Source organism: Lynx canadensis, chromosome A2, assembly GCF_007474595.2.
Source record: "Lynx canadensis isolate LIC74 chromosome A2, mLynCan4.pri.v2, whole genome shotgun sequence".
Lineage (NCBI taxonomy): Eukaryota > Metazoa > Chordata > Mammalia > Carnivora > Felidae > Lynx > Lynx canadensis.
In genome coordinates, this window is record NC_044304.2 from 59710520 (window position 1) to 59735982 (window position 25463).

The window sequence follows — 25463 nt, forward strand, 5'->3', positions numbered from 1 at the left end:
CTCCTTATGGCTAGTCTACATTAAGCTTCATGGATTGAGCTATTTACTGAACTTCATGGATTTTTAGACTAATGTTTTTCCATCAAATTTGGGAAGTATTCAGCTGTTATTTATTTTAACATTTTTCTCTGCTCCTTTCTGTTTTTCTCTCTTTCTTTAACTCCCATTATGCATATGTTGGTGTGTTTAATGGTAACCCATTCCTTTCTGAGGCTCTTTTCATTTAAAGAAGTTATTTTTCTCATTTTTAGATTGCATAATGTCTATCTTAAAGTTCACTGATTCTTCTGCCAGTTCAAACCTACTGTTGAGCCATTCTACTGATACTTTTATTTCAGTTACTGTACTTTGTAATTCAAGAATTTCTAGCTGGTTCTTAAAAATTTTATTATTGGGGGAGGGGCCAACATGGTGGAGAAGTAGGGGGAATCCATACTTCCCACATCTCTCAAACAAAGAAGTGTAGAAGCCAAAGGACTTTGAAAACACCAGAGCCTGGGAGGAAAATAGACTGAAACTACAAGGAAGAAAATGGGAAAGCTGGAAAAAAGATAGATGGGCATGGAGGGGAGGGACCCCCTTCTGTGCAGAGACAAAGGGAAGAGAAAGAGTGGCTAGGGAAGTGCAGGACTGTATCTAGACAGGAGAAAGACCTCGGACTGAGACTGAGAAGGATTCGATCTCTAATTATGGGGCTTTCTGCCAACTGGAGCCGGCTCCCTGCTCTCACATCTGGGGAGGAGGGGAGCCAGGCCTGGGTGCTGTGGTAGGTCAGAGGCTCAGTCCGCAGTTGGAAAAAGTGGTTCCCTCCCTAGAGGGTTGTGTGATAATACAGTACCTGCCTGCATCCACCACCCCTGGGCACAGTGGCTGGGCCAAGCATGCGGTCTACAGGAGGAAAAGGTGGCCATCTCCCTGGAATGCTGTGGGAAAAGACAAAGGCTGCCTGCGTCCGCCACCCTGGGGGGTTCCCGGTGAGGGCAGCAGCTCTCAGTCTGCAGTAGGAGAAGGTGGTCCTCCCTGAAATGCGGTGGCACAGACAAAGCCAGCCGGGACCACATATCGGACCACACTGAAAGGCACTTCCCCAGTGCCAGAGTGCATGGAGCAGGACTTTGCATGCTAGCCAAGTGCAGGGTCAGGGGAGTTGGTGGAGCTAGAAGGACCACCCCATCTGCACTCTTGTCACAGTGAAGACAACTCAAACTGACTCCATGGGGTCCGGCTCCATGGAGAAGAGACTGGGGCATCACCATTTCCCCCCCACACCAACACCACCACCAAGGCTGGGCCTCAGGGATCACTCCTGGGGTCCTTAGTGGAGGTGGGTCCTGATTACACAAAACCACACCCCTTTGCACTGGGTAACTGTGTATTCACTGGAGCTGCACAGATCCTACAAACAGCTACTCCCGACAAGCAATGCATTACCTGGATTAACTCTAGGTCCACTCTGCATATATAGATATATTCTCCTCCCCCACCATTTCTCTTCCTTATCTCTTCCCTCCCCTAGGCTGGTTACTCTGGTTATTGGTCTGTCTAAACAGACATATTTAATCCATTGTCTTGATACATGTTCTACACCTGCTTCTTTACACTCCCTTCCCCCTCTCTGGAATAATCAAGCCGTAAGTTTCTCTGTCTGGGTAACTTTATCCTCATTTTGTTTTCCTTGCCTCATTCTTTATTTTCCCTTCTCTCTGGATTAAGCCTTTTAGTCTCTCTGCCTAATCAATGTTTATTCCTCCCCCCCCCCACCCCGCTCCTGTTGTTTCTCCCTTTGTATGTACTCTTCCATCAGCACCACCTCCATCCTCTCCTTTACTTGTAGTTGGTGTTTTGGGTTTGTTTTTTCTTTTTTGTCTTTAGTTTTTTGTTTTTGTTCATTTGTTTGTGTTATTTGTGTGTTTGCATGTTTTTTCTCCTGTTTGTCTATCTGTTTTCCTTTACAGGGCTACTCCAAGGAACAAATCAAAGCACACCTGGTGGAGGGTCCATATTATCACTATGAATAGGGTACTAAAACAACCAAAGTCACAACAACAGAGAACAAGTAACAATCCCCGAAAAAACTCCTGAAGGGCGAGGCCCTGGACAGTGTATAACCTTCATTTAATATAGCAGTGCTCTCAGGTGTAGAGCACACAAGCCTTTAAAATACATCAGGGGCAGAAAACTAGCCAAAATGACGACATGGAAGAATGCTCCTCAAAAGAAACTCCAGGAAGTAGTGACAGCTAACGAATTGATCAAAGCCGATTTAAGCAATACAATGGAACAAGAATTTAGAATAATAGTCATAAACTTAATCACTGGGCTTGATAGGACAGCAGAGAATCTATTGCTACAGAGATTAAGGGACTAAAAAATAGTCATGATGATTTAAAAAATGCTATAAATGAGGTGCAAAATAAAATGGAGAGAGCCATAGTGCAGATTGAAGAGGCAGAGGGGAGAATAGGTGAATTAGAAGATAAAATTATGGAAAAAGATGAAGCTGAGAAAAAGAGATAAAAAACCTAGGAGTACGAGGGGAGAATTAGAGAACTAAGTGATGCAATCACATGGAACAATATCCATATCATAGGAATTCCAGAAGAACAATGAGAGAGAGAAAGGGGCTGAAGGTGTACTTGAACATATCATAGCTGAGAACTTCCCTGATCTGGGGAAGGAAACAGGCATTGAAATCCAAGAGGCACAGAGAACTCCCTTCAGACATAACTTGAATTGGTCTTCTGCATGACATATCATAGTGAAACTGGAAAAACACAAGGATAAAGAGAGAATTCTGAAAGCAGCGAGGGATAAATGGGCCCTAACAGGTAAAGGTAGACACATAAGGGTAGTAGCAGACTTATCTAATGAAACTTGGCAGGCCAGAAAGGAATGACAGGAAATCTTCAATGTGATGAACAGGAAAAATATGCAGCCAAGAATCCTTTATCCAGCAAGTCTGTCATTCAGAATAGAAGGAGGGATAAAGGTTTTTCCCAAACAAACAAAAACTGAAGGAATTCATCACCACTAAAGCAGCCCTACAAGAGATCCTAAGGGGGATTCTGTAAGTGAAATGTTGCAAGGACCACAAAGTACCAGAGACACCACTACAAACATGAAGCCTACCAACATCACAGTGACTCTAAACCCATATCTTTCTATAATAACACTGAATGTAAATGGACTAAATGCTCCAACCAAAAGACATAGGGTATCAGAATGGATAAAAAAAAAAACCCACAAGACCTATCTATTTGCTGTCTACAAGAGACTCATTTTAGACCTGAGGACACCTTCAGATTGAAAGTGAGAGGATGGAGAACTATATTACACTACTGGAAGTCAAAAGAAAGCTGGAGTGGCCATACTTATATCAGACAAAGTAGACTTCAAATTAAAGGTTGTAACAAGAGATGAAGAAGGGCATTATATAAAAATTACACGGTCTATCCATCAGGAAGAGCTAACAATTATAAACGTCTATGCACCGAATTCGGTAGCACCCAAATATATAAAACAATTAATCACAAACATAAGCAACCTTATTGATAAGAATGTGGTAATTGAAGGAGACTTTAATACTCCACTTACAACAATGGATAGAACATCTAGACAGAGAATCAATAAAGAAACAAGGACCTTGAGTGATATATTGGATCATATGGACTTGACAGATATATTTAGAACTCTGCATCCCAAAGCAGCAGAATATACTTTCTTCTCAATTGCACATGGAACATTCTCCAAGATAGATGGCATACTGGGTCACAAAACAGCCCTTACCAAGTATAAAAGAATTGAGATCATACCATGCACACTTTCAGACCACAATGCTATGAAACTTGAAATCAACCACAGAAAAGAGTCTGGAAAACCTCCAAAGCATGGAGGTTAAAGAACACCCTACTAAAGAAAGAATGGGTCAACCAGGAAATTAGAGAAGAAATTAAAAAATATATGGAAACAAATGAAAATGAAAAGACAACAATCCAAACGCTTTGGGATGCAGTGAAGGCAATCCTGAGAGGAAAATACATTGTAATCCAGGCCTATCTCAAGAAACAAGAAAAATCCCAAATACAAAATCTAACAGAACACCTAAAGGAAATAGAAGCAGAACAGCAAAGACACCCCAAACCCAGCAGACAAAGAGAGATAATAAAGATCAGAGCAGAAATAAACAAGAATCTAAAAAACAGTAGAGCAGATCAATGAGACCAAGTTAGTTTTTGAAAAAATAAACAAAATTGGTAAACCTGTGCCAGGCCTCTCGAAAAGAAAAGGAAGAGGACCCATATAGATAAAGTCATGAAGGAAAATGGAATTATTACAACCAATCCCTCAGAAATACAAGCAATTATCAGGGAATACTATGAAAAATTATATGCCAACAAACTGGACAACCTGGAAGAAATGGACAAATTCCTAAGCATCCACACACTTCCAAAACTCAAACAGGAAGAAATAGAATATTTGAACAGACCCATAACTAGCAAAGAAATTGAATCAGTTATCACAAATCTCCCAATAAATAAGAGTCTAAGACCAGATGGCTTCTCTGGGGGATTCTGCCAGACATTTAAAGCAGAAATAATACCTATCCTTCTCAAGCTGTTCCCAAAAATAGAAAGGGAAAGAAAACTTCCAGACTCATTCTATGAAGCCAGCATTCCTTTGATTCCCAAACCAGACAAAGACCAAGCAAAAAAAAAAAAAAAAAAAAAAAAGAACTACAGGTCAATATCCCTGATGAATATGGATGGAAAAATTCTCAACAAAATACTAGCAAATCGAATTCAACAGTGTAAAAAAAGAATTATTCACCATGATCAAGTGGCATTCATTCCTGGGCTGCAGGCCTGGTTCAATATTTGCAAATCAATCAATGTAATACATCACATTAATAAAAGAAAAGATAACCTGTCAATCCTGTCAATCGATGCAGAAAAAAGCATTTGACAAAATTCAGCATCCTTTCTTAATAAAGACCCTCGAGAAAGTCGGGTTAGAAGGAACATACTTAAACATCATAAAAGCCATTTATGAAAAGCCCACAGCTAATATCATCCCCAATAGGGAAAAAACTGAGAGCTTTTTCCCTGAGATCAGGAACACGACAGGGATGTCCACTCTCACTGCTGTTGTTTAACATAGTGTTGGAAGTTCTAGCATCAGCAATCAGACAACAAAAGGAAATCAAAGGCATCAAAATTGGCATGGATGAACTCAAGCTTTCACTTTTTGCAGATGACATGATATGATACATGGAAAACCCGATAGACTCCACCAAGAGTCTGCTAGAACTGATACGTGAATTCAGCAAAGTCTCAGGACACAAAATTAATGTACAGAAATCAGTTGCATTCTTATACACTAACAATGAAGCAACAGAAAGAGAATAAAAGAAACTTATCCCATTCACAACTGCACCAAGAATCACAAACTACCTAGGAATAAACCTAACCAAAGATGTAAAAGATCTGTATGCTGAAAACTATAGAAAGCTTATGAAGGAAATTGAAGAAGATACAAAGAAATGGAAAAACATTCTGCGCTCATGGATTGGAAGAATACATTGTTAAAATGTCAATGCTACCCAAAGCAATCTACACATTCAATGCAATCCCAATCAAAATTGCACCAGCATTCTTCTCAAACCTAGAACAAGCCATCCTAAAAATTGTATAGAACCACAAAAGGCCCCGAATAGCCAAAGTAATATTGAAGAAGAGGACCAAAATGGGAGGCATCACAATCTCAGACTTTAGCCTCTACTACAAAGCTGTAATCATCAAGACAGCATGGTATTGGCACAAAAACAGACACATAGACCAATGGAACAGAAGACAGACTCCAGAATTGGACCCACAAAAGTATGGCCAACTAATCTTTGACCAAGCAGGAAAGAATATCCAAGGGTAAAAAGACAGTCTCTTTAACAAGTGGTGCTGGGAGAACTGGACAGCCACATGCAGAAGAATGAAACTAGACCACTCTGTCACACCATTCACAAAAATAAACTCAAAATGGATGAAGGAGCTGAATGTGAGACAGGAAACCATCAAAACCCTAGAGGAGAAAGCAGGAAAAAACCTCTCTGACCTCAGCTGTGGCAATTTCTTACTCAACACATGTCCAAAGGCAAGGGAATTAAAAGCAAAAGTGAACTATTGGGACCTCATGAAGATAAAACGCTTCTGCACTGCAAAGGAAACAACCAACAAAACTAAAAGCCAACCGAGGAATGGGAAAAGATATTTGCAAATGACATATCGGACAAAGGGCTAGTATCCAAAATCTATAAAGAACTCACCAAACTCCACACCTGAAAAACAAATAATCCAGTGAAGAAATGGGCAGAGGACATGAATAGACACTTCTCTAAAGAAGACATCCAGATGGCCAACAGGCACATGAAAAGATGCTCAACGTCACTGCTCATCAGGGAAATACAAATCAAAACCACACTGAGATACCATGTCACCCCAATCAGAGTGGCTAAAATGAACAAATCAGGAGACTATAGATGCTGGAGAGGATGTGGAGAAATGGGAACCCTCTTGCACTGTTGGTGGGAATGCAAACTGGTGCAGCCACTCTAGAAAACAGTGTGGAGGTTTCTCAAAAAATTAAAAATAGATCTACCCTATGACCCAGCAATAGCACTGCTAGGAATTTACCCAAGGGATGCAGTAGCACTGATGCATAGGGGCACTTGTACCCCAATGTTTACAGCAGCACTTTCAACAATAGTCAAATTATGGAAAGAGCCTAAATGTCCACCAACTGACGAATGGATAAAGAAAATGTGGTTTATATATACAATGGGATACTACTTGGCAATGAGAAAGAATGAAATATGGCCTTTTGTAGCAATGTGGATGGAACTGGAGAGTGTTATGCTAAGTGAAGTAAGTCATACAGAGAAAGACAGATACCATGTTTTCACTCTTATGTGGATCCTAAGAAACTTCACAGAAGACCATGGGGGAGGGAAGCGGGAACAAAATTTACAGAGAGGGAAGGTGGCAAACCATAAGAGACTCTTAAATACTGAGAACAAACTGAAGGTCGATGGGGGGTGGGGGAGAGGGAAAATGGATGATGGACATTGAGGAGGGCACCTGTTGGGATGAGCATTGGGTGTTGTATGGAAACCGATTTGACAATAAATTACATATAAAAAAATTTTATTGATATTGTCTACTTGATGAAGACAAGTGTGGTCTTTATGCATGGTTTCCTTTAGTTCTTTGAACATATATATAATGGCTGCTTTGACATCTTTGTCTGTTGAGTATGACATCTGGGCCCTCTCAGCTTCTATTGCCTGCTTATTTTTCTCTATCCTGTGATAGGTTATGCTTTCCTATTTGTTTGCATGCATCATAGCTGTGTTAAAAGCTGGCACAATTTAGGTAATATCCTCTTCTTCCCTTTGCAAAGTTTGTTTTCATTATTTGCTTGTTTATGTCTTTAATGACTTGGCCAGGCTATTTGAGTGAAGTCTATTTGCCCTGTGGTGTGTAGCCAGTGATGGCACTCATTAGGGACACAGCCTTGAGCATGGGATGATAGCAGTTTTAGCAGGGCTCTCTATGACTCTCTTTTCCCCTGTTCTCTGTGTTGCTATCTGCCCTTTTGGTGTCATATTCAGCAGTTCAGCTCCACTAACTAGTCTGGTTGCTCTATTGTTTTCAACAATGGCCTGGGACATCAATTGCTCCATGATAGGATCCAATTAAATTTGGACCCCTTTGCAGGGGTAGTTTTTGAGGCCAGACTTTGAGGTTTGTTTCTATCCAGAGGGCTCTCCCCTGGTTCTCTCTGGTAAACTAACTGACCTATGGCTTACCTTAATGCTGTCATAGAGCTATCAGCCTTCTCTTAAGGGCTCATCCCCAAAATCTCCGTTGTTTTTGAGAATGCCCTTAAAATTCAACCTCACCACACAGTTTCAAATAAAGTCAGTATTTTTTAGAAGCTCTCAGTTCTTACAGAAATCTTCTCCCCCTGCCCCAAATCTCTGAACCTCTGGCACAAGTGATGGGTCCTATGAGGGAGCTGGAATTAGGCAGATGAGGCCCCCTGGTCTCAGCCTGCCACACCTGGGTTAGAGCCTTCTCTTTATGAGTAGGGACTAGGTGGAAGCCATAGTCAGCAAGAATTTAGCCTTTAAAACACAGAGTTGGGGGCACCTGGATGCCTCAGTTGTTTATGCATCCAACTTCAGTTCAGGTCATGATCTCACGGTCTGTGGGTTCAAGCCCCGCATAGGACTCTGTGCTGACAGCTCAGAGCTTGGATCCTGGAACCTGCTTCATGTTCTGTGTCTCCCTCTCTCTCTGCCTGCCCCTCCCCTGCTCATGCTCTGTTTCTCTGTCTCGCAAAAATAAATTTTAAAAAATGTAAAAAAAAAAAATTAAAAGAGTTGGAGGAGGTGAAAAATGGTGAGATGTCATATCCCTGGAGTGGGAAATGGAGGAGAGGAACCCTGCCTTCGTGGCCACACCTGTCTGGGGTAGAGTTTCCATCACCTGGAGGGAGAGAATGGTTCATGGCTTGGTTACCACAGACTCTCACTGTTCTTACTGAGATTTAGTAGATTTACTTGAATAAATGTTTCTTCATTTGTTTAAATGGAAGTTTAGGAAAATTTTCAGAGATTGTATATGGTTTTTTTTTTTTTTGTAAATCATTTTCACCAGTTATTGTTATTTCCCTGGGAATTGTCATACTAGTCTTCAGCAGTGACTCCAACCTCATGCTTTTTGAATTTATTGTGTTCATATTTTTATTATTCTTTTAAATTTTTTTTTAATGTTTATTTATTTTTGAGACAGAGAGAGACAGAGCATGAACGGGGGAGGGTCAAAGAGAGGGAGACACAGAATCTGAAACAGGCTCCAGGCTCTGAGCTGTCAGCACAGAGCCCGATGAGGGGCTCGAACTCACGGACCACGAGATCGTGACCTGAGCCAAAGTCAGCCGCTCAACCGACTGAGCCACCCAGGCGCCCCATCGTATTTTTATTATTCTTAAATAACATACAACTGTAGCTTTGATATCTTATTTGACTCAGTAATACTTTAAAAAATCCAATTGTTTTTTCTTTCTAAAATTCTGTTTCTATGTTTCTAGTTTTATTATGTCATGATCAGAGAATATGGCCTTTGCCTGTTTGTTAGTGCTGCCATAACAGAATACCACAAACTAGGTAGCTTAAGCAACAGAATCATACTGATCAAGTAGACTAGAAATCAGAGAGGAAGGTGTCACTAAGGCGATGCTCCCTCTAATGGCTCTAGAGATGATCCTTCTTTGCCTTTTCCTAGCTTTAGAAGCATCACTGATTTCTGCTCTGATCTCGACATGGTACTTTGTCTCTATGTGTGTCTGTATTCAAGTCTCCCTCCCACTTTTTTTTTAAGATTTATTTATTTATTTATTTGGAGATGAGAGAGAGAGAGAGAGCGCCAGCAGGGGAGGAACAGAGACAAAGGGAGAGAGAATCCCAAGCAGGCTCCACACAGCACAGAGGCCGATGTGGGGTTCACACCCACAAATCATGAGATCACGCCCTGAATAGTAACCAAAAGTCAGACGCTCAACTGGCTGAGCCACCCAGGCACCTCTCAAATTGTGTCAGAGGATACCATTGACCTAATAAATCCATTACTGGGTTAAGGCCAACCCTAATGATGTTATTTTAACTAATTACATCTGTAACAACACTATTCCCAAATAAAGTCACATTCTGAGGATATCAACATATGAATGGGGGAAGACACAACCCAACCCACAATAGCCTGTCAACATTCTGCTTTCTAAAATGGAGAATTTCTGGGGCACCTGGCTGGCTCAGTCAGTGGAGTGAGCGACTCTTGGTCTCAGGGTTGTGAGTTCAAGCCTCACATTTGGTGTAGATATTACTTAAAAACAAAATCTTTAAAATAGAAATTTTCTTTTTTTTGATGTCCTTTTTTAAAATGTTTATTTATTTTTGAGAGAAATAGCTCAAGCAGGGGAGGGGCAGAGAGAGAGAGACACACACAAACACAGACACAGAATCCGAGGCAGTCTCCAGACTCTGAGCTGTCAGCACAGAGCCCAATGCAGGGCTCGAACCAACAAGTTGTGAGATCATGACCTAAGCCAAAGTCAGACATTTAATCGACTGAACCACCCAGGTGACCCTAAAATGGAGAATTTCTTTGTGATCTGATATATGACACATTCTTGTGAATATTTCTTGAACAGCCTGAAACAGTGATGGTGATGATGATGATGATATACACTTTATTTTTCAGAGCAGTTTAAGGTTTACAGAAAAATGGAGTAAAAAGTACAGAGAGTTCCCATATACCTCATATCCCCACGTGTGTACAGCCTCCCTCACTATCGACATCGCACAACAGAGTGGTACATTTGTTACAATTGACAAACTTACACTGACACATCATTATCACCCAAAGTCCATAGTTTTCATCAGGATTCACGCTTGGTGTTGTACATTCTATGACTAATGTGTTATGACATGCCTCCACCATTGTGGTATCATATGGAATAGTGTCACTGCCCTAGGACTTCCCTGTGCTTCACCTACTTTGCCTCCCTTCCTCCAACCCCTGGCAATCTTTCACTGTCTCCATAGCTATGCCTTTTCCAGTACATCATATAGTCAGACTCATATAGTATACAGTCTTTTCAGAGTGGCTTCTTTCACTTAGTAATATGTATTTAAGTTTCTTCCACATCTTCTCATGGCTTGATAGCTCATTTCTTTTTGGTGCTGAATAATATTCCATTGTCTGGATGTGCCACAGATTATTTATCTATTCACCTACTGAAGGACATCTCAGTATCTTCCATGTTTTGGTAGCTATGAATAAAGCTGCCATAAACATCTATGTGTAGTGCTTTCTGTAGACATAAGCCTTCAACTCACTTGGTAAATACCAAGGACTGTGATTGGTGGATCATATGCTAAGGTTATGTTTACTTTTGTAAGAAATGACCAAACTGCCTCACAAAGCAATTGACCCACTTTGCATTCCTACCAGTAATGAATGAGAGTTCCTCTTTCTCCACATCCTCTCTAGCATTTTGTGCTGTCAGTGTATTGGATTTTGGCCATTCTAACAATTGTGTAGTTGTGTCTCATTGTTGTTTTAATTTGCAATCCCTAATGACATATATTGAGCATCTCTACATATACTTATCTGCCATCAGTATATCTTCTTGATGTGGTGTGTGTACAGACACTGCCTGTGCAATTTTTTCATTGGGTGGTTTACTTTCTTAGTGTTGATTCTTTTTTTGAGATCTTTGATATATATATTTTTAATTTTTATTTATTTTTGAGAGAGAGAGACAGAGAGAGAGGGAGACACAGAATCTGAAGCAGGCTTCAGGTTCTGAGCTGTCAGGACAGAGCCTGATGTGGGGCTCAAAACTCATAACCATGAGATCATGACCTGAGCCAAAGTTGGACACTCAACCAACTGAACCACACAGGCGCCTCGAGATCTTTGTATATTTTGGATAGCAGTCCTTTATCAGATGTGTCTTTTGCAAATATTTTATTTCCCAAACAGTTATTTTCTTTTTAACAAGAATTGTGGAATGGAATTAGTTTCGTAACTATATGTAGAGGATGAGAGTGTCCTACTTCAAACCAACTGAACCAGAATCTTCACAGGTGCACCTGGGCACATGCAGTTTTACAAGCTCAGAGGCAGGGGAGCCATGGAAATGAAGGGGTGACTGGGTGGAGGAGACCAGGAATAGGCAGTTGATAAGGTGGGGAAGGGAAGTAAGTATCAAGACTGACTCCCAGTTCTTGGCTTGAACAACTGGTTGCAAAGAGAGGTTGTTTACTGAAATGGAGAACCTGGAGAAGGAACACGTCTGGGGAAAGATTAAGAGTTCAGTGTCAAATATGTTGGATATGAGAGGCTGCAAGGCATCCAAGTGGAGATGCCGAGCAGTCAGAGGAATCATAAATGGATCCAGATCGCAGGCAGATTTAGAGGATGATGTGTCTGAAGATGGCATTTGAAGAGGCGAGCCAGGGTGAGGTCAAGCTGAGGAGACAGTGTGCGTTGAAGAAAGGAGAAGATGGCCTTATTTTAACTTACCTCTTTAAAGACCCTGTCTCCAACACAGTCAGATCTGAGGTACTAGAGGTTGACATAATGAATTTTTAGGGCATGCAATTCTGCCCACAGCAGAGAGGGAATAAGCCCCGGGCATGGAGGGTACTAAGTACTTGGGGTGCACAGCCCAGAGGCCTGGCCTAAAGAGGCACGTGTGAGGGGTGGCAGAGCTTGTACCTCACCCTCAGCACCTGCTGGCTGCCCTGACTCCCTCACTGACTCCAACCTGCAGGCTCGTTGGTTGGCCAGAGACTCTCAGACCATCCCGATGTGCGGAAAATTGGGTTCACAGGTTCCACAGAGGTGGGAAAACACATCATGAAAAGGTAGGTGTTGGGGGTACCCCTAGTCACAGTGTGAAGATGTGGAGAGTGCTGTGTGTGAGCTTGAGGCAGGTCCGGGCCCAGTGTCTGAGTTTCTGACCAGCCCCTGTGGAGGCCAGTGCAGCTGCTCCACGGAGCACACTCAGACCTGGGGCTGCTGGAGGCTCCATGTGATTTGGGGCCCTGAGCATGCATGGCCACTTGGGACAGAGCTGCTCTGAATTGAGATGGGCTTCAAGTGTCAAAGGCCCCCTGGATTTTGAAAACTTAGTGCCCAAAGTAGCTCATTAACTTTATATTGATGGCAGTTTGAAATAATTTATGAATTGGGCTAAATAAAATACGTTTAAATTAATTTCATTGGTTTCTTCTTAGTGTTTCTTTTAAAACTAAAAGGAATTTACTTTTGTTTTTTAGTGGTTAGTAAAAAAAAAATTCTCTTACATTTGTGGCTGGTCTTTGAGGCTTTTGTTCTATTCTATTGGACAGCCTTGTTCTAGAACATCCTTTTGTCTCTTTTTCCCGGGACTTGACTCAAACCACCTGGGTTTCTATGCCCTGGCTCTGTTAATAATTCATGATAGGACCAGGGCCAAGTCCTGACCCTCTGGGCCTCAATTTCCCTACCAGTTGAGTTTGCATGCTCCGAGGTGCTGGTTTGTGCAAACAACAAGCTTGGGGCTACAGACAGGGCTGGACTGCAGCACAGTACCTCATAGCCCTGGCTGTCCCAAGACAAACACTGGATGCCCCAGCACGACCCCACTGAAGCTGAATTCTGGGGATGGGTTTCAGACATGTGTACTTGAGTAATAGTTACAAATAGAGAGGAGCTGGAGTTTCTGTTGGACATAGTGATGCCTTTCTCTGAGGTCACATGACCACCCACCACTGCCTGTGCTATAAGACTCGTGTGTGAGACCTTCCAGAGCAGTCCAACTACATGACAATTACACGGGAGAAAGGCTTCTCTTGTGTTAAAACACCACCTTATTGTAGCCCCCAGTGCAGAGCAGTGTTCTTTTTCCCTGGGACACTTCTGTAGCCCATGACCCTGCTCTCCAGGGGCCTCTCTGTGCCCCCACAAGATGGGGTTCTCACCCCTTGGCCCCACACATGCTCTCTGTGGGACAGGATGCATCCTGGGCCCTGGTGCCTTCCTTAAGTGGGCACCATGTTTATGAGGATCACAGCAGCTTTACATGGCATCCTTTTCTGGGCCAGGAGCCACAGCCAATGTGGCTGGTAGAGTGTATCTTTAGGGTCAGTGGAGCCTGACATCACAGCCTGTGAATGGGTCCAGGAAGAGCAACTCTGAAGTGTTTTGAGTGCAGCAGAGCAAGCCTCAGCATTGAAGAGAGGGAGGCTGGTGGTGGTGCAGGACTGATAGTTGGGGTGCAGATGGATGGATGCGGGAGTGGGGGCAGGGGCTAACTGCAAGTAGTCACAGCAGTTGATTTACAAGTAAATCAGCTGGTCTTCCCAATGCTGTGTAGGTGATAGTCCTATGTAAGCACATATGTGCTAGGGTGAGTGAGGGCTCAGTAAATGTCAGCTCTGAGGACTTCAGAGCAGGAAGGCTTGGGTGGGTGTCCTGTGGCTCGGGGACTGCCATCATCTGAGGACATTCCAAGAATACCCTGAGGCTGGCGCCTGAGATGAGAGCCTTCTTCCCGGGTAAGTCCTGAGCGAGGAGACCCCCCCACCACTCCCACCCTGTGCCATGCTTGTGTTTCACTGGCCCACTCCTGTGAGTGTCCCTTTGAGGACAGTATCAGTAAGTCCACTTTGTGCCCACTGATATAGCATGCGAAGGACCCCCAACTCCTCTCTGTTTGCACCTGTCACTAAACATCCAAGGGGACAAAGGCCCTATGGCACTGTAGCCACCCCAACGGGGGAATGGTTCTGTGTTTGGTTTATTCATTGGATAAACACAGCTGCATGACCAGACACATGCCTGTCCACCCTGGTGGGGCTTATTCTCTGATGGGCAGGGTCAGACACAAATACTCCACACAGCAAAGCACATCAGGCATAGAGCTCAGGAGCATGCAATTTATAGGGAGCAACCAGGGCAGGCACCCCAGCAAGGGGACATTGGAGCAGAGGCCAGAAGGAAGTGATGAACCAAGTTCAAGGATATGTGAAGCAGGAAGGGTCCTGAGGGGGCTGTGAGAGCAAAGACCCCACTGTGGGCATAGCCTGGGTGTGGAGGAGGAGGAAGGCAGTGGTGTGGAGAGAGGAGTGAGGCAGGGAGAGCAGATGAGTGTGGGAGTGGGGAGAAGCCCCCTCTGACCCTCTTCTTGCTCTTTGAGTACAGCATGCTTTGGAGCTTCCCTCGGCTCCTCCACCTGGAGCCCCTGTGTCCCCATCTCCCAGGGACTCAGCCCTACCAACCTATGTCCCTTTCAGCTGCGCCCTGAGTAACGTGAAGAAGGTCTCCCTGGAGCTGGGCGGGAAGTCGCCCCTCATCATCTTTGCTGACTGTGACCTCAGCAAGGCTGTGCAGATGGTGAGGCCGGCCTGAGGGGGGTGGGGGTGGACATGGGGTGCCCATCGCTGATTCCACAAACTCACAAAATTGGCCTAGACTGGCAGGAAGGGGCCTAGGGGACAAAGAATTCCATATGCCTTCCAGAAAAACAAACTTCCCGAGAAGTTTCATAACTGTCAGGATTTGAAATCAGCTTCACCGAATGGGAAATGTTAGCCATATTCCCATCTGTTCTGGTCAGCATGAAAACCTTTCCTTTTTGCTATGTCTGTTTGCCCAGTTCCACCACTGACTCATTGAGCAGTTTCAGGCAAGTTACTTAACTTTTCTGGCCCTTGCGTTCTCACCTGTATCATGGGGAGAATACACCTATGGTTGTTACAGCGATTCAACATGCTAGTAAGTCTGAAGGGCTTAGAAGATGTAGCAGGTGCTGTGTGTCAGTTGTCCTTATGTTCGTATTGTCACTCATTGTTATGCCTCAGTCCCCCTCTCCACACTTTGGGAGGAAGCCAGTAAGGCCATGTTCAACCATGTGCCCAAATATGCCCCATTCTGTCTAAGTCTCAAGGTGTCTTGAAGCACAATGTGACGCCCAGCATGGACAGGAAAGAGAGTACAGCCTCAGGGAAGCTGAGGGAGACAAGTACATCAGCCCAAGGGTCTTGACCCTGGTGCCAAGGCCACTGCTGCAGGGCCAGCAGCCCAGGCCATGTCATTGGGCAGTGCAATCCCAGCTGCCATGAGAGCTGAGCTTGACCCAGAGCAGTCAGGCTCACCCTCCTCCCCTGGCCCCCCACATAGGGCTCCCCAGGTCCAAAATACAGGCTCCCTTGAACCACTGAGGACAGTCATTCTGGACCCCTGCCAGGAGTTCTCTCAGGCCTGAGCTGGCACCTTGTCCCTCAAAGACATGGGGCTGCTGCCTGCTCCAAGCTAACAGACCCTCCAGGCTCAGCCCCAAGAGGGTGAGTTCTGACCCCTCCTGTATCACCCCAGGGAGCATGCCTGTATACAGGGTCTCCAGGCTCACTCCCCGACTCCCACTTGTGCTCCATTCTCTGCAGTGTGGACACAGGTGTCCCCAGGGGATGGGACTCATCTCTCCTCTTGAGGTGACTGAGGAATGAGTGGACCCTGTATGCCCAGCACTGGCTGGGTCTGGCCCACCATCCCATCAAAGGTCAAGACATACACATTCTTCCCCTTCCTTATAGGAAGGGGGTACCTGGGGCCGATGGGATGTGGGGGGATGGTGCCTTGGGAGAGGTTGTAAGCCAGCATCTTTATCCATTCTCTGAAGGGGATGAGCTCTGTCTTCTTCAACAAAGGTGAGAACTGCATTGCAGCGGGCCGGCTCTTCATAGAGGACTCAATCCACGACCACTTTGTGCAGAAGGTGGTAAGTTATGCTGAAGAGTCCTCACCAGGAAGACTTGGGCTGCAGGGGGTTGGGGACAGGGAGACAGGGCTGGGCCAGGTGGAGTCGGGCACTGTTCATCTGAGCAAGGAAACCCTCAGGCAAAGCCATATCATTTTTACTGGTTTTTATTGTTTCAGCAAGAAATAGCAACCCTGCAGCTCACACTGGCATAACCAGAAAGGGCCTGTGCTAGGGCACGTCTGCAGCAGTGAAGCCTGAGCCAGGAATTCAGGTGCATGTGGCTTACTAAGGATGAGCTCTCAGGTGAAGACTAAGAGGTGAGAGGGACTAGGAGAGGACAGAGACAGGACATGGTCTCAAGTGACATCCCGCCCTAGCCTGACCCACACATAGGAGCTCTGGAGCAAGAAGGACAGCTCTTAGGTGTACCCCTGGGTCAAGGGGTCAGGCTTTTATCCCCTCTCAATAGTTGTTGGCTGTGAGTGTCCATGGACTAGAGGAGTTCTCCCTGGGACCTGGGACCATCAGCAACCACTTCTCATGGCTGCTGTGGGATGGGTGCCCACAGGGGCATGGCGCTGATAGCACAGAACCAGAGGGAAAGTCACCCTGTCCCCACTGACTCTGTTAGAAAAGGCTGTGGGGGAGGATGTTGGTTGGCATGACTGGGTCCCAGGTCCATCTCTGGTCCATTTAGTGATTGCAGGACCCACAGGGCTCTGGTTGGCTCAGCTTCAGCCAAGAGCCCTTCCCCACATCCTGGAAAGGAGAGTCTGATCACAGTGGGTAAGGGAGGGGATGCTGGAACACAACCCCTGTGTGCAGGTTTAAACACACTGTATGAAGCCAGGAAAAAAGAGAGAGCAGGACTGAGACAAGGCAGGACAGGTGTTCAGAAGGAGTTCTGGAGAAGGTCTTTTGTTTTAGAGAGAGAGAGTGCATGTGCACTTCAGTGGGGGAGGCACAGACAGAGAGAGAGAGAATCCCAAGCAGGCTCCATGCTGTCAGTGTAAAGCCCAACATGGGGCTCAATCCCACAAACAGCGAGATCACTACCTGGTTCGAAACTGAAAGTTGGACACTTACCCCACTGAATCACCCAGGTGTCCCTGGAGAGGGTCTTGCATAATGGGTAAAAATATGAAAGGCAGGGAGGAAAAGAGCAGACCTTCTAGAAAAGGGAGTGTAACAGCTTTTTCCATGTCATAAGCTAGTCCCCAAACTTAGTGGCTTTGGTAAATGCTGTTCGTGCAGTCATAGTCCTGTGGGTTGGCACCGTGGGCACCAACCCAGTTTCACCTGAGGTTGGCTCGTGCATCTGCGGCCGGCAGGAGCACTGGTGGCTGCACTGGGGAGGCTCATCTTTGTCCTTGTGTTGCTTCCTCTCACAGTGTGTGCTCGGGCACATGCGGGGCCAGTGGCAGGATTCCCAAGAGTGAGAGGAAGAGTTGAGAGCCCTCTTGGATCTCTCAAAGGTTGCTCATGCCACATTCTACCTGCCAAAGCAAGTCACAGGCCACCCCAGTTTGAAAGGGTGGGAAACCAGCTCCACCCCGATGGGAAGTGCATACAGTGGGTGTATAACCCACTGTAGTTTGGGAGCTGGGCAGCCTGGTTGAGCAAGTCCTTCGCTGTGACATGCCCAGCACAGGAATAGCTGAACCTGGGACATGGATGGGGAATCATGATGGAGGGGGTGGCTCACTGAGTGGATGTGGTTATGGGGAGTACAACCCTTCTGGAGTCTGCAAGAGAGTTATGGAACCCCCGCAGGATGAGGCCAGGGGTCAGAATCCCAGGATAACTGTCAGGATCATCTCAGTTCCCAAATATAGCAAGGGAGATGTGCACTCAGGACACTCAGCACTGTTGCTCTTGGAGTCCTAGGGAGATTGGGTGGAGGGTGGCCAAGTGAGAACAGAGAAGGGGAGCAAAGCAGGAGATGGGGACCCCCTTCAGCACAGAGAAGGGGTTCTTGGTGAAAGGGCAGAGGGTGTTCCTCGGGGACTTGAGTGTCTGCTGCATCTGATTAGGCCTGTCTGGAGTGTGTGCACAGAGCCTGAATGGAGGGGTGAGACAGCCCTCGCCTCAGAGGTAGAGGAGATGGCCAGTCAGGCCTGACCTTGATGCAGCCACAGGGAGGGTGTAGATGACCTTGTTTGATTTTAGGAAACCAAGGAAGGAGCCTGGAGAGAGAAAAATGGAAGGGGTGGATCCTAGCCTGGAGCCCAGAAGTTCTGATGTCTACATCCCACTGGTTATGCCACTTGAGTTCTTTTCCATAGCACAGCATCCCATACTCAGAGGCTTTTATGACTCTCTGCATTCAGCCCCAGAATCCAGCAGACACCATCTGGCACATCCTTTGTGGAGACCCAGACCTGCGTCTCCAGGCAGCAAAGACTTTTGTGTTGGCTGAGGCAACAGGGAAGGCTTCCTGGAAGGAGGAGGCCCTGAAGCTGGGCCCTGAAGCAGGCAGAAGTGGGAGCAGGAGTGGGTGGACTCAAAGCCCAGGCCCCTCTGCTCTACTCTTACCACCGGGGCATTGCAGCAGGACTGGTGTTCCCTGGCCCCATCCCCATCCCCATTCCATGTTCTGGAATCCCCAGACAAATGTTCTTTCAGCTTCTCGGCCTGTTAAGCTGGGCACAGGACCAGTGTAGAGACACACTCTGTTGACACCACCCCCAACCCCATGTCCAGCCCTCGCCCATATCCCTGGACACCTCTGTTTTCCCAGCTCATCTGATGGGTCTCCTTGCACATAGGATACATCTTGGGTTTCAGCCTGGAAGGCAGGTTTGGAACCAGAATATGGAACATCCTGAGGGTGTGTGGAATTTCTTCAGGGGCCAGTGGCTGGTGGCCAAATGCAGAAATGTCAGTGGGTCAGGTTTGGAGCATTGCCAGGAACTTGGGCACCTGAGCAGGACCTGACTGGGAGAACTTTCCACAGGTAGAAGAGGTGAAGAGGATGAAGATCGGTAACCCTTTAGACCGGGACACCAACCATGGGCCGCAGAACCACCAAGCCCACCTACGGAAGCTAATAGAGTACTGCCAGCGTGGTGTGGAGGAAGGGGCCACGTTGGTCTGTGGTGGGAGTCAAGTCCCTCGGCCAGGTCAGTCAGAGCACTCCACTTGGGTGAACTGAAAGGCCAGTAGCGTGGCCTCTGGTTTCCTGTCTACTTCTGATTGGAGGTATGTGAAGGCCATGGTTAGGCTCCCAGGCCTCAGGACCCATCTGTGACACTGGATGCCATGGCCTTGGCTATCTGGACACCTGCCAGACCAGGCGTGGTGCTGGCAAGGTGAAGGCAGCAAAGCTGAAATCCAATCAGTGCTGGTTTAATGTGTATCATAGTGGACTTTAATTTGCCATAAACCTCTGTGCATCCTTGAAATTCTCTCTTCCTATGGATTCCATGGCACTGGCTTTCATGGCTTTCTATCTTTGGCATTACTTCTCAGTGGCCACTCTTCACTGAACCTCCCTCACCACCTGTCCCTTAAGTGGAGGTATGCTCAAGTCTCTCCTGAGCTTGGAGTGTTGCTTATGGCAGACACTTTCCCTGGAGGATCTCACCCCCTGCAGTGGCTCGTACCCTCCCAAATATCTGTCTCCAAGCTCCTCCTCATCCAGAAATCCTGCCCACCTGGACACCTGTATGTCCACGGCCCCTTTGAACTGAATGGGTACCGAATCCGTGACATCTGAGTTCCCCCAGCCCCAACCTGACCCAGGCATACACCTGCCTCTCTGGAATCTTCCATCTGATCAAGTCACTGGAGCCAGAGGAGCAGGAGCTGCAGCATGGACTATTTGAACTGCTTCCTTGTTAGACTGCCTGCTACATGGGGAAAGACACTGTGTCTGTCTCTGTCTACACCATTAGGTCCTTCATGCCAGCACTGAGACTCATATGAAACCTGAGTTAATTTCATGGAATGAAGGAGGGAAGGAAACAATGAATATTAGACTCCTCTGTTTTCTTGACCCCCTACTCTAAATTAACTGCCTGATTCTCTTAAATTAAAAATCTTTCTTGCCTGCCCTGCATCCCTCCTACCATCCTGCCAACTCTCCACAGCTTGTCCTGCCTGGACCATCATGTCTGCTTCCTGAGGAACCTCTTGAGCCATGCTAACCCTTCACTCATGTAGCTGCCAGAAGTCTGCTTATATCTTCCCCAACATTGGAGCAATTTCTACAGGGACCCATCCCCCTGCAGTGACAAGCTCAATCTCCTCACTTCATACACAGGGTCTTCCATGATCTGTTTCTAACTTGCTTGCCCATGACACATGCTCCAGCCATTTTTTATTCTCTCTGAATACATCTCACCTTTTCTTGCTCCCTGTGCATTTGCTGCTCCTCTGATGAGCAACCAGCTCCCATTTCACCACCTGGTGAATTCACCGACCAGCTCAAATAACAGCCAGACCCAGACCATGTGTGCTCCTGTGTCACAGCTGCTCCCTGGCATCTTCTACAGTGACAATTGTATAGCCACTGACTGCCACTCTCTGCAGAGTTCAGAGGCTGATTGGAGAGAGTGAACTGAAGGCATGGTTTGCAGAGCAGTGAGGGGAGGGAGTGCATTACCTCGAAACCAGGAACAGTGGGGAGCTACCATCACCACCCCCTGGCCTGAGGGCCAAGAGGAGGGCATAGAATTCCTGGTATCCGGTGAGGAGTAGAGCTATGGGGTACAAACTCTACTAGAAGCCAGAAGATGAGGGAGCGTGGGCATACAGTCCCCCTCATGGGGCCCAGAAGGGCAGAGAAGAGTATGAAGGAACAGGAAAGGGACAGAGCCTGGCCAGCCCAGAGCCTCCAGCACCTGATGGGCAACAGTTCGTTTGCAGATTAAGTGAATACAGGCCACACCACATGAGCCAATATGTGTTCATACCTAACTTTTAAAAAAAGTATTTATTTATTTTTGAGAAAGAGAGAGAGGGAGAGAGAGAGACAGTGTGAGTGGGGGAGGGGCAGAGAGAGAGGAGACATGGAATTCGAAGCAGGCTCCAGGCTCTGAGCTGTCAGCACAGAGCCCGACACGCGGCTCGAATTCACGAACCACGACATCATGACCTGAGCCAAAGTTGGATGCCTAACCGACTGAGCCACCTAGGCACCCCTCATATCTAACTTTGGTTTTAAAAATTGTAATTAATGTTACAATATAATTTACAAATGTGTGAAAAATATGGAATATTTTATTTAAGCTACTTTTAAATTTTTTTAAATTTTTTTTTAACGTTTATTTATTTTTGAGACAGAGAGAGACAGAGCATGAACGGGGGAGGGTCAGAGAGAGAGGGAGACACAGAATCTGAAACAGGCTCCAGGCTCTGAGCCGTCAGCACAGAGTCCGACGCAGGGCTCAAACTCATGGACCATGAGATCGTGACCTGAGCGGAAGTCAGCCGCTTAACCGACTGAGCCACCCGGGCGCCCCTTAAGTTACTTTTAAAGTTAATTTCTTTTTGTTTTTCTAAAAACCAGAAAGAGAAAATTTCACGTCTCTCAATTTTCCCTAGTGAGGCTAAATGAAATCTCAGTCAGGTAGTGTCTCAGGGCCCCTGCACTCTGTTTCTAGAGGAGAAATAGAGGAAGCATTTCTGCGGTCAGAGGTGGTTCCACCTAGAACCAGGGCCTGTAGAGGCGGCAGTCTGGATGGGAGTAGGTGGTGGACATGTGTTGACAGGAGAGCAGGAGGCACTTGCCTCTGTGCCTGGGGCATCAGCACCCACACTGAGGTGTCTGGAAGGAGATGGGAAGCAGTTCTGGGAGATCCTGTCTATTAGAACTCATGTCCGACCTCCCCCTACTCAACCTACTCCACAGGGACTGATGGAGAGCCACCTGAAGAGCTATACTAGGTACAGAATCGCTGTTCTATCACAGACCAACACTTGAGCATTAGCCTCATTTTCCTCAGCAATGTTTAGTTGAAAGAGTTGTGATAATCCCATGGACTCATATTCCTGAGGCAGGAAAGGCACCCACAGCATGTGGTCTTCACCACACAGGTGTCACAAATTGCAGTGCCAGAGTGGGAATGTGTGCATGGTGGCCAACAGGACCAGGTCTGGCCTGGGAGAGGACCACCCACCTACACACCACGGACCTCTGTCTCCCCCTTAGGTTTCTTCTTCGAGCCAACTGTTTTCACGGATGTGGAGGACCACATGTTCATAGCCAAGGAGGAGTCTTTTGGGCCCATCATGATCATCTCTCGGTTTGCTGATGGGTAGTGTGCCCTGCTTATGTCTCTTGAGAACCGGATCCTCTTCCATGCTTTACTGGGTTCTTCCCTTGAACTTTGTGGGTGGTGGGTGTGGCCAGAAGGAGAATTCAGGTGGGGTGGAGGCTAAGGACGAAGCCTAGCCTAGTCTTCCCAGTCCTTGTCAACCACTGAAGTTAGCAGAGTCCCCGGAGGTCCAGGAGGGCTGGTTCCAACTGAGAGCATCCACTTCATCTCTCTGATGCCTCTCACAGCCTGCTGGTCCTGTTCCCATTATCCACTGCTGTGTAAGAAACCATCCCAAACCCCAGTGGCTTGGAATAACAAGTTACTTATTTCACTTGTGAATCTTCAATTTGGTCAACATTCGATGGGACTGGCCATCTCTACCTCCATGTCAGGGCCTCCCCTTAGGCTTTCCGTGGCATGGCAGTTGCTGCTTGGCACCTCACTCACCCAAAGAGGGCCAGTGAAAGATATAAGCCTCCTCAAGAACCATCAGTCAGCCTCAGGCACCCCGGAACTTCACTTTCCCCTCTCCTATTGGTCCAGCAAGTCATCGAGGCCAGGAGAGGAATAGGGACCGGCCATAATTGCTTTACCACAGGTTCTTTTCCTGACTATTATTTTTCAAAGTAGCACCTCTGAGCAGATTCTAGAATGGCACCTCATCCTCAATACACCATACTTCCAGCTGTCAAAAAATTATCAAAATTATCTTCACATGCTGTGTTAGAATGAGACACTTTTCTGCCATCTATCAAGCAAATATTGTGCTGAATCTTCAAGCCTATAATGTCTGTGGTGGGGACGCCCCCAGGGCAGCTCCATGAGGAATGCCTGACAGGTGTTCCTTTCCATGTGGGTGTGGCTTGAGCCTGTCCCACTCTCTGGGCTCCTATCCCCTGGTCTATAAAGTGAGGGATTCACCCATGATGACCAGAATGGTCTGACTTTACTCTGCCTCCTCCCTGTCATTCTTTCCTCTTCTCTCAGCTGCCCTATCTCCTCCATACTTGCTGTCGGCCCAGCATGATTTCTCAGAGGGTCCTGCATGATGGGAAGCTTGGAGTGGGTGGCACCTCCCCTCGGAGGAGGGGGGTAGGTCTCCCTGCATCCCATGCCTCAGGTGGCCCCATGACCCTCTTCACAGAGTTCTTCCTGGGTTTTCCCCACAGTGACGTGGACACCGTGCTGTCTCGGGCCAATGCGACAGAATTTGGCCTGGCTTCTGGCGTCTTCACCAGGGACATCAACAAGGCCCTGTATGTTAGTGACAAGCTGGGGGCAGGCACCGTGTTTGTCAACACATACAACAAGACCGACGTGGCCGCTCCCTTCGGAGGGTTCAAGCAGTCCGGCTTTGGCAAAGACCTCGGTAACCTAATCCTGAACACCTGTAAGGCCTCTTGGCCCCCGCCCGCCCAGTCCTGGGGGCCACGGGTGTAGCACTGACAAGATGGCTGCCAGTGCTCACCTCTTACCAAGAGGGGACAGGTGATAATTCAGGCGGTATGCAAGATCTTGCTAGAAAGTGAGGACTGCAGGAAGCAGACAAGACAGAGTGATCTGGCCAGGGAGACTGGGAAGGTGACTTTAGCGGGGACCAGGGTGGGCCTTTCCCAGGAGGAGGTGCCTGCACTGAGACACCAGTGTCTGGAAGAGGCAGAATAAAGACCCGAGGGTGTGTGCTCCTGGCAGAGGGGATAGCAGGTCTTGAGAGACCAGCTTTGGTCTTGGAGCTGCAGAGAAGGGCCTCAGTTCAGGGACAGGAGGGCCGGAGGAGAAGAGGCTAGGGAGGCTGGCAGGGGCCAGAGAGCAGTGTCCTGGTGGCCATGGTCAGAGCTTCATCCACAGAAATAGGGGAAGCCATGGAGGCTGAGTATGGAGGCCTATGGGGCAGTGTGAGTCCCCAGTGTAGAGACAATGTCACCCAAGCGAGTAGCCACATACAACCTGCCTGGCCTGCCAGGAGAAGTGGAGATCTGGTCTGGCACTCCTCTTTCCCTGGGCTGTTACATGATTTAGGATGAGTGCCACTCTCCCCATCCTGGCACTATGGAGTCTAGCAGTTGAAGACTGGTTCCAGTTGGGGATTCTACCTCTGAGGCCCAGCCGTGGTGAGGGGGGCAAGGCGTGGGAGAGCAGCTGTCTCCCAACACTCCATCCCTGAACCCAGCTCAGGATCCTCAGGGAGGTGGTTGCTATTTTGTTTTCTCTCCCACCCCTCCATCCATCCTTCACATGCTGTGGGAACCCCCAAAGGTTCTGGTTAAAGGGACCCCAACAACACCCCCCAAAGCCTGGTACCACACTGTGCACACAGAGGTGGGGCTCGCTCACATGCACGTGCACAGGTGTGATGTTGGACAGTCCTGCTCCATTTGTCCTTGTCTGCCACCTCTTCCCACCTCCTCTTCTTGGTGTCCTCCATGGAAATATGCAAGGGCTATTGTCATCCAGGAGACTGTGGGTGCCAAGTCCCCAGGGTCTAATCTCTGGCACTTAAGGCTATGCCCCCCGAGCTCCTCAAGCTCATCCTCTCTGCTGCCACCTCATCCCCAGTGTCCTGTGCACATAAACCAGGCATCCCCAATAGCCCATTGAGGCTGAGCCAAGAGAACTCAGCAGGCCCTGTCTGGTGAAGTGTGGCTCCTGGAACTAACCTTAGTGGGTGGGGGAGATGTCAGGCAACCACAGACCCAACATACTGGTCATGGGGCCAGACATACAGCTGCAGAACACAGACAGCTTCTGGGTGCCTGTGAGTTCCCTTTCCTAGTAACGGCATGACCTAGAATTAGCTGGGGGGCAGCAGTGGGAACAGGCACCTCTGGTTAGTAA

At 47.1% G+C, this 25463-nt stretch overlaps 1 protein-coding gene across 3 annotated transcripts in view; it reads left to right on the forward strand.

Annotated features, from left to right (window-relative positions):
- The window catches only part of ALDH1L1 (aldehyde dehydrogenase 1 family member L1), a 136874-nt gene that overhangs the window by 110736 nt on the left and 675 nt on the right, over nucleotides 1-25463 (forward strand). For all 3 annotated transcript variants that reach the window (XM_030307569.2, XM_030307568.2, XM_030307567.1), the window contains exons 17-22: nucleotides 12394-12487; nucleotides 14900-14999; nucleotides 16285-16383; nucleotides 19322-19487; nucleotides 22520-22625; nucleotides 23798-23997. In XM_030307569.2, the coding sequence (XP_030163429.1) occupies nucleotides 12394-12487; nucleotides 14900-14999; nucleotides 16285-16383; nucleotides 19322-19487; nucleotides 22520-22625; nucleotides 23798-23997 (765 nt within the window). The remainder of the gene's footprint in view (nucleotides 1-12393; nucleotides 12488-14899; nucleotides 15000-16284; nucleotides 16384-19321; nucleotides 19488-22519; nucleotides 22626-23797; nucleotides 23998-25463) is intronic.